At 42.4% G+C, this 15,267-nt stretch overlaps 1 protein-coding gene across 1 annotated transcript in view; it reads right to left on the bottom strand.

Moving 5' to 3' along the window:
* VDAC1 (voltage dependent anion channel 1) overlaps positions 1-15,267 on the bottom strand; it is a 110,842-nt gene that overhangs the window by 58,727 nt on the left and 36,848 nt on the right. Inside the window, exon 2 of the mRNA XM_085618026.1 lies at positions 4,100-4,169. Within this exon, the coding sequence (XP_085474152.1) occupies positions 4,100-4,166 (67 nt within the window). The 5' untranslated portion in view covers positions 4,167-4,169. The remainder of the gene's footprint in view (positions 1-4,099; positions 4,170-15,267) is intronic.

The raw sequence follows: 15,267 nt of genomic DNA, 5'->3' as shown, positions 1-15,267 counted from the left end.
GAAAAAACATATTGGGGAAACCTAAAATGCAAGGGCCTATAATGATAAACTCCACAGACCATTATGGATAGGAAAAGACTTAAGATCTGCTCAGTCAACGTGGGTGGGCTAAATGATAAAAGCAAGAGAGGCAGAGTACTTGAAATACTAAAAGCTATCAATTCGGATGCAATGTGCCTCCAGAAAAAACGCACATTCCCTGGAACAATAGGAGTGTTCTTGAGATCAGGGGATATAACCTGTTGGTATGCTCTACCCAGACCTCTATGATAAGAGGAGTAGCTATATATAGTAAGGGGTGTGCGGAAATAGCTAAGCAGACAGCAGCTGATACATGGGGGCGGTGGGCAATCGTGTCACTGGCCACGGGACTGACAGTGGGGACTATATACGGGTCAAACCAGGACGATTCTAAGGTTTGTTAAGAACTTGAAATAGAGCTGGTCTCCTGGCCAGAGCCGTTGATAGTGTGCGGTGACCTAGACATACACTTAGAGGTTGAAAAAACTCAGACCCAGAAATATGGAGGGAGGAAACCCCAAGTATTTAGGGCTTTGACTGCATTTAGAGCTAGCCAGGGGCTCATTGATGTGTGGGCAGAAAAGAACTTGACTGATCCAGGGTACACCCATTACTCTCATCCCCATAGGAAGCATGTGCGCTTGGATTACTTTTTAGCCTCAAGCAAAATACTGGATAAGGTCGAGATTAAAAAGCTACCACAAATCTTTTCGGACCATAATCCACTTCTGCTTGAGATTATATATAGGGCTGGGGTGGGTTAAGAAGCAGAGCACTTGGTCATTTGATAAAAAGTTGCTTGCTAATGAAGAGTTCCATGTGCACATAAAGCAGTGGACTACAGCTTTCTTTGATGCAAACAGATACAGTGCCTCATGTAGGACAGTATGTGGGACACCTTTAAGGCCGGTCTAAGGGGAGAAACGATCAGCTATGTGGGTCAACGCAGGAAACAACAAAAGGAAGAGGTTGACCTGTTGATAAAAAAGATAAAAAAGCTAGCAGGATTAGAGGCAGAGCATGTAGAATTGATCAGGAAGGGAGGGCAGGAAGACTCAATTAAAGACCACATGGTGAAGCTAGCGATAGTAAAAGCGGAAATCAATAGATTTTTTCAGGAAAGGCTGGCTCAAATATATCAGGCATATTGGGGGGAGATGTAGGAGTATGGGGAGTCAGCAGGAAGGTTGCTTGCATTGCGATCAAGACAAAAAAGTGCCAGGAATAATATTGTAGAAATAAAGAACAGCAACGATCAGCTTGTTACTGGGGCGGAAAAGATCATTGATGTTTTTCCATGAGTTTTATTGTAAGCTGTACCAAGCAGACTCTCTAGGAGCGAGCCTGATAGACCAAGGTGCTAGGTGGCCAGAACTAACCAAAAAAGATGAATCAACAGCTCAGGAGCTGGACAAGGAACTTACTCTGGAAAAGGTTCAGGAGGCTATAGGATCTCTCCCTGTGGGGAAAGCAGTAGGCCCTGATAAAATTCCGCTTGAAATATATAAAATTCTTATATATGAGGTTGCCCCGATTATGCACGATCTGTTTTTGGGGGTGCAGCATAGTGGGATTCTGCCGGCATCATGGCAGGGAACGAATGTGGCAATATTTCCCAAAAAAGGAAAAACCAACAGAAGTACTAGCCTCGTATCGCCCGATCTCACTTATGAACGCCGATGCCAAGGTATATTCGAAGGTTATAGCGAAGCGGCTACAGGGTGGGGTCATAGCGACATTGGTATCACCTTGGCAGCATGGCTTTGTTCCGGGCAGGGGACCACAGACTACATCAGGCGGGCCATTGCAATACTTGACATAGCAGAAGCAGAAGCTAGTGAGGTGGCAGTGGTCCTCCTGGATGCAGAGAAAGCCTTCAACTGGGTATCATGGCAATATCTTGGGTGCCCTGGTAGAGAGGGGGCTGGGCCACGGCTAGTGACTGCCATCCAAGTCATGTATTATAAACCATATGCCCAACTGCAAATAATGGGCAATACTTCAGGGAGGATTGAGATCGCTAGAGGGACGCAATAAGGGTGTCCCTGCTCCCCCATTCTATTTGCTATTTAGCTTCATTTATCAACCAAATCATACATAATCAAGCCTGTAAATATCAAAGGATATGAAACCAAGATGTTAGCATGCGCGGACGACATCGCAATAGTTACCATAGATCCGGATGCAGCAGTAAGGGAAATAGAAAGTATGGCGGAGGAATTTGGTAAGAAATCTGGATACCTCTTGAATAAGGGGAAAACCCAAATTATTTGTTCCTCTCACTGCCATCTACAGGATATCCGTAAAAGTGAAGCAGCTACCTATCTAGGGGTAAATATGACATCCGATATGGATACACTGTGGGCAATTAATATTGACCCAGTCCTGGAAAAGATGAGTGTAGAACTCAGACACTTGGGTCAATTTCATCTTACAATAATTGGTAGAATTAATATAATTAAAATGAAAATATTTCCTAAAACATTATATCTTCTACGGGCAATACCTTTGGAACTGGCTGAAGCCAAGATAAATAAAATTAATGCATTGTTTTCCAACTTTATATGGGGCTACCAAAAGACACGACGAGCAATGAAGTTTCTGACACTCCCTCGTGAGCAAAGTGGATGGGGTGCCCCGAACATCTTATTCTACTACTGGGCCACTATACGGCAGCAGATGGGCACTCTTCTTCTACCAGGTCAGGGTAGGACAGAGACTCTGGGTGTACCCACTATATACCAGCTGTCTTTAGGGAGCGAGGCAGAAGGGTTATTTCTGCGACAACTTGAACCAAGTTACTATAAAAAACAATGGGCTAAGTGTGTCAAGACGGCCTGGAAGGTCTGGAAAAAGGTGAGCAGGCTCTTGAAGATACCCAGGTATAACAGATACACTCCCTTGTGGCGCTCAGTTGTACTACCTGAAGCAATGTATGTTTGGATGGCTAGAAGCTGGGAACAGGCAGGTATAGACCGGGTTGTAGACTTGTTTCACAATACAGAGCAAATCTCATTTGCAGGGCTTGTCAAGCAGTATGGTATCAGCAACACCACAATTTAAGTATATGCAGTTTCAAGGGTATATAAAAAGTCTCTCCAGGGATTCTTTCAACCTGGATAAAATCACAATATTGGAAACGATAAGTCAACACTATAGTAGGATGAGGGATTACTATCAGGAATTAATCAAGACCCTTCCAGATGATATGGAGAAAACAGAAGCAAAATGGGCAGAAAATCTGGTTGACAAGGAGGTTGATCTGGACATGTCAATAGAACTAGGGACAAAGATCTTTCTCTCAGCGAACGTAAAGGCCCGCATTATAAAACCCTCTACAACTTATACTATACGCCAGCCAAGCTTCATGGCTGGGGGAAGAGGGAGAATGATAAGTGCCCCAGATGTGAAACAGAGCCGGCAGATATTATACATATGTTTTACTCCTGCACAAAACATACAACCCTTAAAGACGGTATAGAGGATTTTTGTCTATAGGCAATTAATAAGGAAGTTACTATCACCCCAGCCATGATGCTTCTACGGTACGACAGCCAGGCAAATCTTGATGCAGCACGAAGATTTCGTTTTTAGAACAGTAACTGTAGTATGGTTGTTGGTAGCCACAGCTTGGAAAGACAGAGCCACCTACATAGCAGCTATGGCTTCATCAGCTTCTGAATATTAGCTTGCAAAAAGTCTCATTGTATAAGTGTAAAGGCCTAAGCGCTATGAAGAAGGGTATGAAGTTATGGGAACCTCTAATGTTATGGTGGAATAACAGAAGCCTAGGGGGCAATCTGTAAAATCTATTAATATAAAAATTTTAAAAATGAAATGTTAAATCTGAAATTATTTTCTTTTTATCTTACTGTGACTTTTATTGTATGTATAACTATAATGTAACAGTACTAATATGTTTCCATGCCTCTACATATTTACCTGACTTTTGAATAAAAAAAAATAGTTATAACCTTTCCTAGTACAGAACTGCACCCAGAAATAGTTTCCCACCCCTCCTCCAGCAGGGTTCTCTTATCCACACAAGAAGCAGAGGGTTTTGAAAAGTTAAATTTACCATATCCCTTTGTGAACACATCTCTGGCAGCTTTCCCTAGGTCAACATAGGTCGGAGGGATGGCCATCTTCTGTCAAAAGAAAAGAAAATTTGTGTTAGCATAGATTCCTTCCTGAAAAAGAAACTTGGGACACATTTGATGTCCTATTAAGTGTAAATATATTGCAATGCTGTGAATAATTCTTTTAAAGGAAATTTTCATAAATATAATGCTGTCATGACTCTACCCTGTTACAAATGTGTTTTTTTTGTTTAAAATGCTTCGTTGAAACTTGTAACTGTTTATGCGAGAAGTAAAATCCATTAACTGCAAAATATTTAATGCCTTTACAATTTAATAAAATACATTTACATATTATGAAGAGAAATAGAATAATAACAGTCAAACAGTCTGTTATAATATGAAAAAAAACTGCATCATTCGCAAAAGGTTTTTAAATAATTCTTTTTAATTGTAGGAATAAGACCAGGTAGGGGTATAAAACGTAATTCGATAGATTATGATAAACCATAACTTGGCGAATACTAACAAGGTCTTGTGCCTTATTTCCTCATTGGAAATGGTTTTTAGTTACGTTACATTGTTTTGGAGCAGAAACTTCTCTTGCAAGGTTCTGAAGAGTGTGCACCCCTGTTCTGACCCTCATGTTGCGAGTCTGAATATTTGTGATTTTTCGTTTAGGTGCACCAGACAATCTGTGTATGAAGAGGGCCTGTCTCGGAATAGCAGAAACCGAAGGGGGCTCTGTGATAAGTAAGATCACATGTGCTCCTCGCTTTCTGAACAGGGATGTGGAGGACTGGCAATGGAGTCAGCAATTGATTATACCGGCAAGATGGACCTTTTTCCAGGTTGCCTGTACAGTGAGAGTGGACTACAGGTCTCGTCTGTTTAAAAATAATCTGTCAGTCCCCCATAACCGGAGGCCCTTCGCTCCATCCATGTGGGCCATTGAAGTCGCAAGTTATGTGTACCATAGGTTTGTGAAATATGATAGGATGGAAGTTTGCAATCTTTTTGTCCACACGTTTACAGAGTGCAAGAAAACATTGTAATTTCGCAACAGTTTATATTTCTGATGGACAGTTACGATTTTTGCCCTACAAATGCTCCTTAAAATTGATAGGTATCTCATTCCAAAAATCGCTCAAAATCAAAGATTTTGTTAATTTCAAAACATCACTTTAAAAACACGGCTACAGTATTCTGCACCAATTCTATGAGACCAGCAGATTATAGGGCAAGCAGAATTATTACAAAGCGCTACCAATAGACTCGCCTCTCTCTTTACCACGTAATTACATCCATTTTCTTAAATGTATTAGACTGCAGGTAAACATACGATTTAGAACTAGAGTTTAGAAATATGTGCAGCTTATATTTCCTTCTGAGAATAACCTGTAATCTTATGTTGATGTACTACATTCCAGCCTACAGTGCTAAGGTACATGTCAAAAGGACTTTACCTTGTAGTCATGGCTGGGTGTGGCTCCTCCTACCTAACCCTTACATGATTTGCAGAGATAAATTACACACACACACATTAAAGACTACATCAAAAATAGTTGTGTGTTTTATCAAGCCAGTTCTAATTTGGTTTTCATAATTTTCCTCCACTTTAACCCGAGACTGCCCTCTTTGCATCATGGCATCTCTTTTTAGGTTGCCACTGCTTGGAGAGGAGTTATCAATAACAGCTCTTTGAATACATAACGGGACTCTAAGCAATTGCAACATTCTCGCCTAAGGAAGGGATAATGCCCGAAATACACTGTGGGTAATATCACCATTACCTTTGGTTGCACAATTACAGTGTTGGAACAGGATTATATGCTTGGAGGAAAAATTGTAATTATGATTATGAGTTACTTAGGAATCATTGGGTCAATAAAGATATGGTTTTATAACTCTGACAAACGGCTGATGAACGTGAGCAAATAAATATAGTTGCTTTTTCATTGGTGCCCAGATGTCCATTCTAGAATCTCCAGATTGTTTTTTCCGAATATTGCATGTTTACCCAGACACAACAGACTTTTCAGAGTGCTGAAACTACATATTACAGCTACAAACGACATATAAAATATAATGTGATTGAAAAGAGGGGGACCATTAATTTATGTTTGATGTTCTGAGTAATAACAGTCCACATCCTCATCGGGCTCTCCTTTGCCATCTTCAATACAGAGAATGTAGAAGATGACAAAGGTGTCATACTATCCACATCTGTCTACTTCCAACCACTCAACTGTGGTCCCCACCATAATTTCTCATTTAAGTACTCACCCAATCTTTGACTATTTCTAAATTGGCACGGGACCGTTGCGCACAGTAGCTTTCCTACTCGCAGTAGCTTACTCATTCTTGGTGCCATTTCGGGGGTCAGTTACTATTTTTCATGGCCGTTGCTCACGCGAAATGTAATTAGGACCTTCCCCACCTGTACCTCGAGGTACATACAACAGGGTTGCCCCACCTGTACCTCGAGGTACATACAACAGGGTTGCCCCACCTGTACCTCGAGGTACAATAATACTAGGGGTGCCTCACCTTTTCCTCGAGATACAATACTAGGGCGTGCTCCACCTGTACCTCGAGGTATTCGATACTAAGGGTGCCCCAGAATGCGATCTGTGAATTGAAAGTACCACTACGCTTTGTACCATGCCAGATGCTCCACTGATTCGCACATGCTACCAATCTAGTCATAATTTTCATACCAAAAAGGCAAATATCTCTGAATATAGAGGAAACAGTATTTTTATGGGCAGCTATGTCTGAAGCATGAGTAATTTTGCAGCAAAACTACTCGTTTTAACTAACTGTATGATAATTGGATTTGCACATTAACGTATTTCAAAGTTATGATGTGTTTAATGTAACCAAGATGGTATGTGGGTCTCAAAAAGAGATTCAGACGTCACAAAGTTGCAAAACAAGAGACAATTTTAACTATGTACAAAACTACCTGAAGGCTTGGACCGGAGTGTTCATCACGCATTAGTCCCCTTAAGGGTGCCCAATTAAGACTTGCATGTTTCTGTGTATTCTGTGACGACCGCATACTAGCCACAAAAGGCATTCTGAGTCAGTGGCACCAGCAGGCCAATGAATGGACAAGGCAACCCAGCTGAGCTCATTCTATCAAATCAGGAACCGAGTGAACGAGGGCGAGTCCAGTGGTAGAGGGCGCTGTTGAGAGAGTGCCCTAAACGGTGTGAGGGCTCACCTTCCGGAAGCACGCGTAGAATGGCCCCTTTCCGGCTGGGTGCAGCGGAAAGCAATGGAGCCAGTGGTTTCTACACCGATCTTTCTACTACCACACAATGGAACATTTTTGTTTTAGAAGCGTTTAGATCTGTCTTCAAGCTCCGCAGCAGAGCACAACACTGTGCAGTTCAAAACGGAGACAAGTCCCTTTAAGCCCAGTGTTTAAAAATTGGCGTTTGCGCGCTCTAAACGTCGGGGTGTGACTTTTAACAAAGAGGTTCAGTGTGCTTAGAAACAGGAAAACGCCCTGGTCTCTCCAAACTGTTGGCAAACCACACGAAACATTTTAGGTATAGACTAAAGGAACGCAGCGGGCAGCTATCCAAGTTGTCTATTCACGTTTCATGCAAGAACAAACTGGTATGTGCGGAAATTAAAAGAATGCTGCCCTGGCAGTTGGGGTTTGCCAGAGGAGGGATGGGCAGAAACCTGTCTGCGTGTCATGGAAGTGTTTGATTTATCTGGTTCGAGCTACGAGTGTGATAAGAGCATTAACAGAACAATGACTTCAAATTACCATTCGCCGAGTGCATTATGTTTATTTGGAAAGCAGCAGGATAGCAACCTTTGTTGTCGGTGGCTCCTTCAGAAATTATCTATAGAAATGGACTCCACCGTTTGAACAAAATGAGGCGAGACAGCTTCGGTTGGCATGCATCTGCTTCGCAATGAAAACCATTCGGGGTGGACTGCAGCTCTGGTTTTCACAGTTGGTTTTAGTGGTCATGGTTTGCCCGGGAAAGATCTAAGTAAACCAAAATGAATTTAACCACCAGACAGTGAACATCTATGCCCACGCACGTGTGCTAGGGGTAACCCTGCCCCTGGATCATGAGTTGCCAAAATTCAAGTCACAGCCCATGGATGGACCAGGTGGGTTTAAGGCAACAAAGGTACTAGGCCGCTGCACTTTGAGGGCACAGCAGAGGGCCCATTATGATTCACAACATGCTCTGCTGCAATGTACTGATAACTGGGACGGTGATGACATGCAAGGATGGGCTTCCATAGGAGAATGATGCAACATTAACATCAAAGAAAAGCCATGCTGACACTTGTTGAGCCAATTTTACAAGGTCCACGGGGGACGAGCCAACTAACTGCTCGAGTTTGATATCAAACACTAACCTCAGCTGTGGTCAAAAGAACAGAAAAAAACTCAGGAGGAATACAAGGGATGATACCCAGAAACACGGCAGCTTCCTGTATAGAAGGGAGACTGAGGTTTACTGCACAGATGACAGACTTATCGAAAAAGTTTCTGTAAAAATCCGTGCCATCTCTTCTGGTGTCTAGTGGGGTCAGTCTGGACTCTGGAATCACTCGGTGAATACAAAGAAGGAAGGGTTCCCCCATTTTGCATTTTGGGAAAAAGACACTGTGGGATGATTTACAGAAGGGCAAGAAGGAACCACTTCAAAAGTGGGTAGGTGTACCCCTAACAACGCTCATCCCACTAGTAAGGGAGCAGCCAGGAGTCACTAGCAGGTACCAACCAGGTGTCCCCAAGGCATCCTCCTCAGAAAACTCTGGAAGAAGTGCGAAGAACTGCAGCTACTGTTTGAGACCTGTAAGGAACCTGAAAGCCTGTACCTGCTTCCACTTATACCCAGGACAAAGATGTGAACTTCAATGGTCATATGGCTGACCACCTGTGTGGCTACAGAGACGACAAGCTACAAGTGGCCTTTCCCCTGAAGTGCCTAATCGATCAGTAGCAGCTGTATCTGGAATCACCTGGTGGCCTCTGCTGGAGTGAGTCTTGACCCCCAAGTGCGTTTCTGAGGCTCCGGGACCCTTGGTTGTATGTAACTGTACTTCTCCTAACATCTCTAAAAAGTTGAGGCTTAGAAAACATTTGGACTTCAAAAGCTCTGGACTTCTGGGAGCAACCACTCAAGCTAATCCGCCTAAGGCAGGAATTCATTGGGCTGAAGAAACCGCTTTCTCTCACTTGGACTCTCCACAGCACCAAATCTTTTTTAGTGGGCCCTCCGCAAGAAGGTATCCAGCCTTGTGGAACTCATAGTCAGACACAGCCTACAACCTTGTCCCACTGTAGGATTCCGACTTCCACTCGAGGCACTACGTAAGAAGGTAAAATTACCAACTGGGCCAAACCTGGTTGGTGGACCCGACCTGCGCTCCATTGCATTTGGCTTGAAATCGCTCCCAAGTCCCGGTCTACGACGACCATACACCATCATTGGTGCTTAGTGCTTTTTCTCCTTAAATCTTCTTCACTTCATATTTCCGGTTCCCCTTACTGCTATTTTTGTCCTTTTGGTGTAATTTTAATTATTAAATTAATAATAACATTCTTACATTCAATAACAAGGGGGGCAGCTCACATATATCCCTAAATAGGAATAATGGAAGATGTTTAAGGCATATTGAAATTCAATAATTGTGTTGCATGGTTACTTTAGAGGTGGTTCCGGGTACAGAGATACAGATTTAGTAGTAGCGTGCAGCTGCCGGACTCTTGGGTGGAATAAAGTGTGGTAAGGGTGGGTGCCAAGCAATGGACGGTACAGCACTGGTGTGAGTTTGCAAGGAGTTGTACATGCAATTGAGGAAAAAGAAAATAAGTAATAATAAAGCATGCATATATGGGCTAGGGGAGCAATGGAAGAGCGGTGTTAGTGAATTTTGGTATTGTGCGGTGGTAGTGAGCTGAATGGATTGAGGAAGGAAAATGGTGCACCCCCAAGGAATGCTGAAGTAGAACTAAACACGTATTGCCCTCACGTCAGCAGTGGAACGACACCAGTCAACTAACTATAAGTGATGTAAAGCTGCAATGCTCTTGGGACGGGACAAACTCAAGAATAAGAAGGAACGTTTCTGAATATTGAACAGGGAACTAACAGACAAGAAAGCAATCTAATCATGAGCAATGGGTCCGACTTAAAAGCCCACTATGGATACTCTATCGTAGCCAATAAGTCTTCGATAAAACAGCTAAAACAGTTGGTAGGGGACGCCAAAAAATTAATGTGTAGGTTGAAGGGATTTGACATTATGGCTTGCTTTTACAAAAAAAAAAAAAAATAGTTTACATAGCAGAGGGTCACTGAGTGCAGATATTTTATTAACCAAAAGTCAATGTGACAATGGGTTAAAAAAAGACATCTCAGTCCCTGCACTGATCAGCCATACATGCTGCTTTCAAACTCTTAAAGCTTGTTGCATCACCATTCCATAAGTGCAGCTACCAGACATCCATAATTATGGCAGACTGGGACACAAACCTTCATGAGAAGTCTATTAAATACATATGCCACTGTTTTCATTTGCCCATCGAAATGCTGCAAAAATCTTGAACTATAGCTTAAGAATTAGTTATAACCTAGAACATTATTTGCAAAGCTTTTAGTCATCAGCTTTGCAGAAAAATATGAGTAATTGTAAAGGAATGAACCGAATAGGCTGGATGTATTTTATTTAATTTCTTTAGGAATTCTGGTGCCAAACAATCCACATATAGGATCTAACAGTGTGCATGCACCAATTTTTAAAACAATAAAAACAATACGCTTAACTGCAGACAAATTACAGGAATTAACCTTACATGCTCTAGCAATGTAGCTTTTATAAAGAGGGTCAATAGAAGAGGAGTTGATGCAAAGTTGGGCATCACTTTGAGCTTCAAATTTGAATGAATCTAAGACCGGACACTTACATAAACTACTATAATAACCCTAAATTCTGTCTTCTGGCAGACATGCTTCAAATACAGTTCCTTACACAGTTGTAATCACAAGCTGTGATACTAGCCAATAGGCCTGGCATTAAGTGGGTCTGCACAGAGAAGACAGATGGATGATTAGGAGGGTAGCTGTAGTAGTAATTTTTGAGGGAGACTCTAGATGAAAGGATGAATAACTATGGGACACGTGGACAGATTGAAGAGAACACATGAGCAGGGCGGATGAATGAGTACCTAGGAGTGTGAATGAAAAGATGAACAATGTGAAGAGGAATGGGTTGGGGAGTAATTCCAATTTTATCATGCACCTGCAGTAGGATGAGAGGACTTCTTGAGACTGTAGTAAAGGGCTGTAATGAAATTTCGAAATTATGTGTCGGGCAAGAAATGTTGACTTCAGACTGACCACGAACCATTGATCATTTTAAATGGAAGAAAGCTAGGGGATTTACACCATGTATTGCACGTTTATCATCCAAGTTGTTGCAATTTGATTTTGAACCAGAGTATATCCCTGGCAGTAAGAATGGATGTGTAGATTAGTTTTCACATTCGTCAGAGGTTGTCGAATTAAACACGGATGAGAATGAGGACGATAAGGAAGAATTTATTGTGGCAGCTGTAGATCTACCACAAATGTGTGCGATTTCTGAAAGTAAGTGGCATCAAGCTGTGAACAAGGATTCCTCCATGTTGTCAGTCATGAAATATATGGAGACAGGTTGGCCGAGAGGGAGAAATCCAAGTTTTGATTTCAAGATATCTGTTAAAGTGGCAGGTGACTTATCGATAGAGGATGGGTTTGTTAATGAGGGCTGGCAAGTTGGTTCCCCCAATGAGTTTAAGAAATGGCATTATTGTACGAGCCCACCAAGAAAAGTGGAGTAAAGGATGACGGAGGCAAGGTAAGATTCCTCAAGTACTTTAATACATCCGTTAATGAACACCTAGGGCAAAACATGGGCTGCGTCTGAACTTACAACTGCCACATTCACTTACAATGTTAACATGGAACTCACACAATGAGGTTCCAAACTCTAAATTCTACAATAACTACTACAGACTTCTGTTGTAGAAGAGGGAGCATCAGAGCGGATCTCTTCCCGATTAGCAGAAACAGCATACAGGGCAATACAGGGACCGGGTGAGCGTGAAAGGCAGGAGTAACACGGACATGTGTGCAGTTTTACCATCCACTTGCAGAAGCTGCAACCAACTACAAAAACACCTCTTTCTTGGGACCTTTAGACATTGAGTAAAAGGTCCCAGTGAGGAGTTGAGGGGTGGAGGTGGGGGAGCGGGGTAGTCAAGTTTTTGTACAGGAACTCCCCCTTTAAATCAAATCGGCACAGCACTCTGTTTCGGGAGCTGGGTGTGTAATTTAATCAGCACCAATATCTAGTGGAGTGGTTGCAGTCAGTATTCTTGGTTAGTGAACTGGCAGTATTGGAGCTGTATTTGGGTGTGACTTTTCGCAAAATTGTAAAGACATTGATGGAGCAGGTAGTGAAAAATGTTGTATACCTCCTAATTATATAATCTATTAACTAGATTATTAAACGAGTATTGCATGTATACTAATCAACATTATTAAAACTTGAACTACACATGGGATTTGCTATTTGCATGGCTATATAACTCTTATAACTAAAATCTGTACGCATAATAACAGTAGTATATGTGGTAATAGAATACGGCATGATATATGTTGCTTTTGTGATGTTTGCGTTCCTGATTTGGATCGAAAAGGTGAATATAATGGCTTTAAATGTCGATATATGCTAGATAAATACAAGCACATAGAGGGATTAGCAAGGGGTTAGCATTTGGATCACCAATTCCATGAATTAATTATACTTTGTGTTTGTTTCGCTTAAGTTAGCGTTTGGGCCTAAATCCAAGATGGCCGCTGACACCACACGACGAAGTGGCCACAGTCTCATGAGGCGCGGAGTGAGCTGCGCATGTGCAAGAAATCTCCTAAACCTCGTAGCGACCTTTGCACAGACTGTCCCTGGTCAAGGATGGCAAATGGGACTTTTGCCAAGAAAGGGGAACAATCAACCTTACAGTAAACCGGAACAATCCGATACTTGGTCTAACAAGTGACATCACCCCTCGAACTGTACAGAAAATCTGGGAATAAGAATCGGATGATCCCAACCAGCCAATCACCACCGTTCTTTGCCTAAAAATTGTATCATGTTAACCTGGCTTTTATTATAAAAATGAGGGGTGGGTTAGCAAAAGAGGTTGGTTCGTTCACTGGGTTTGTGACGCTTTTCCTGATGATCCAGATGCTGCCCGATTGTTTGATGACTGCAAACTTTTCCAAAATCTACAGGCTAAGATAGATGCTTGCATGGCTTCTGGTCCTTTGATAAATCTGAGTAGAGGACTTTGAGCTTTGGCCTGCTTTTCGGACAATTTACAGCAAAATTTGGTTATGCAGAGCCAATGAATTAGAGGACTTCAAATAGCCAGATTAGGTAAATATGATGTTCTGCGATTTACCTGAATTAATCAAGAAATTTAAAACTTTGACGAGACAAATGCAAATATAAATTCTTATGATAAATTTAGATAAACTATTATTGATTAACGAGAATGAATGGGTTTGTGGTTTTTCATTAAGAGAAGGATTCTGAATCTTAAAAATGTGTATTAGCTGGTTCTTAAATCACCATCAACCAATCCAACTAAATTGGTCCATTCGACCAAATGGGAGGAGTGCCTTGATGTATGAGATTAGAGATCAGTAGGCGAAAGATGTCAATGTATAATTTGTAAAATAACTTCTCTCCCTATAGGTTTTTAGGTATTTCCCCTCACATGTCCAGCGCTTGAATTACTCATCCCTCCTGTGTGCGCAGACTCGTGAGTGAGAGACGTACGAGTGTTGGTGTTATGGGCCCCACCAATGACTACGTGTGTGAATGAGCTAGTGTGACATCGGGTCTGCGACGCAGGGAGAGTATCGGTAAATGTTATTCTCCATTCTTCCCAGTCTTGCGCTGGATCAACATCACAAGCAGTGAGAATCTTTGGGCTCTTACTTACCCCTTTTTGCATGCTGTTAGGAGCTCCAGGGTTTGTTGAGGCATTTGAAAACACCCAAGAATTCCAGGTGCATGTTAACTGCGGCGTTTGAGAGTACCCGTGAGGCTGCCAGGCACTGTTCCAGGCGTGTGTGAGGTATGCGCGTGCAGTAGGCTTTGTGGTGTAACAGCTGAAGGGCTGGAACATGTACTGTTGGTTTGATACGGTGGCCGGCAGCAACACCAGGAATTGTGTACCTGCATCATGTTTTTAAGTGTTGTCACGACAGGATATTAGAGCAATAAATTATAGAATATCGGAGTCGCTAGGTTAATGTTGAGGAAAATGCAGTCATTATGCATCTAACTGGACAGAAAAGCATTTTTGAACATTAGTCAACGTTCTGGATGGCCCACAAGGTATTTGAGGTAAAGTGCAGACTTATGTGGGGTAAAGTAAACAGAGCTGTCTGATGTGAGGACAATGTACGGAAACATGAGGTAGACTTGAGCAGCGCATCCTGGGACTTTTGGAGTTGCTTTTAGAGTGAATGCGGTTCTTGATTGAAGATGATTGGGCCTTGGTAGCGCCAGGGATCAGTTAAGCAACCAGTGAGGTTTTGGAGAGAGGACCACACTGGTTTCATGCCGATACTCTGATTTCATATCTACCGGCAGTGTGCTATTTGGATGTTCGGGTGAGAGGTCACTCACAGGGATCTTTTTTTTTTTTTTTTTAAAGGTTTTTATTGAACAGAAAAAAGAATACAAGCATGGGCCTACAACCACCAGGGCCGGCCGCTAGAATCAAAAAGGATCACACAGTGTTAAAGTCATCAACCGACCCATGGTCCCCAGCCCATTACAGAAGCTCCGGATACTCCTAAGGGAATCAGGATACATACGTTTACCATAAATAACAACTAAAAACAAAAGGCGAGGCGTAGTGACATGAAGTGGGCGTCAGACTACAGCAGGGGAACCCTACATCCGACCACCAGATGGCGGTCAAGGGAAAGGAGGACTAAGAGGTCAGGGGGGGTCACGGGAGAGCCAGGTCTACACTCGGATATTCCAAATACGCAAGGAACCATCAAGGGTCAGGGGGACAAGGCAACCTCGGAAGTGTCCACCAGGGGGGGGAGCA

The sequence above is a fragment of the Triturus cristatus genome, chromosome 7, assembly GCF_964204655.1.
Source record: "Triturus cristatus chromosome 7, aTriCri1.1, whole genome shotgun sequence".
NCBI lineage: Eukaryota > Metazoa > Chordata > Amphibia > Caudata > Salamandridae > Triturus > Triturus cristatus.
The sequence above is the reverse complement of the archived record's forward strand: the minus strand, read 5'-3'. Positions and strand labels throughout refer to the sequence as shown.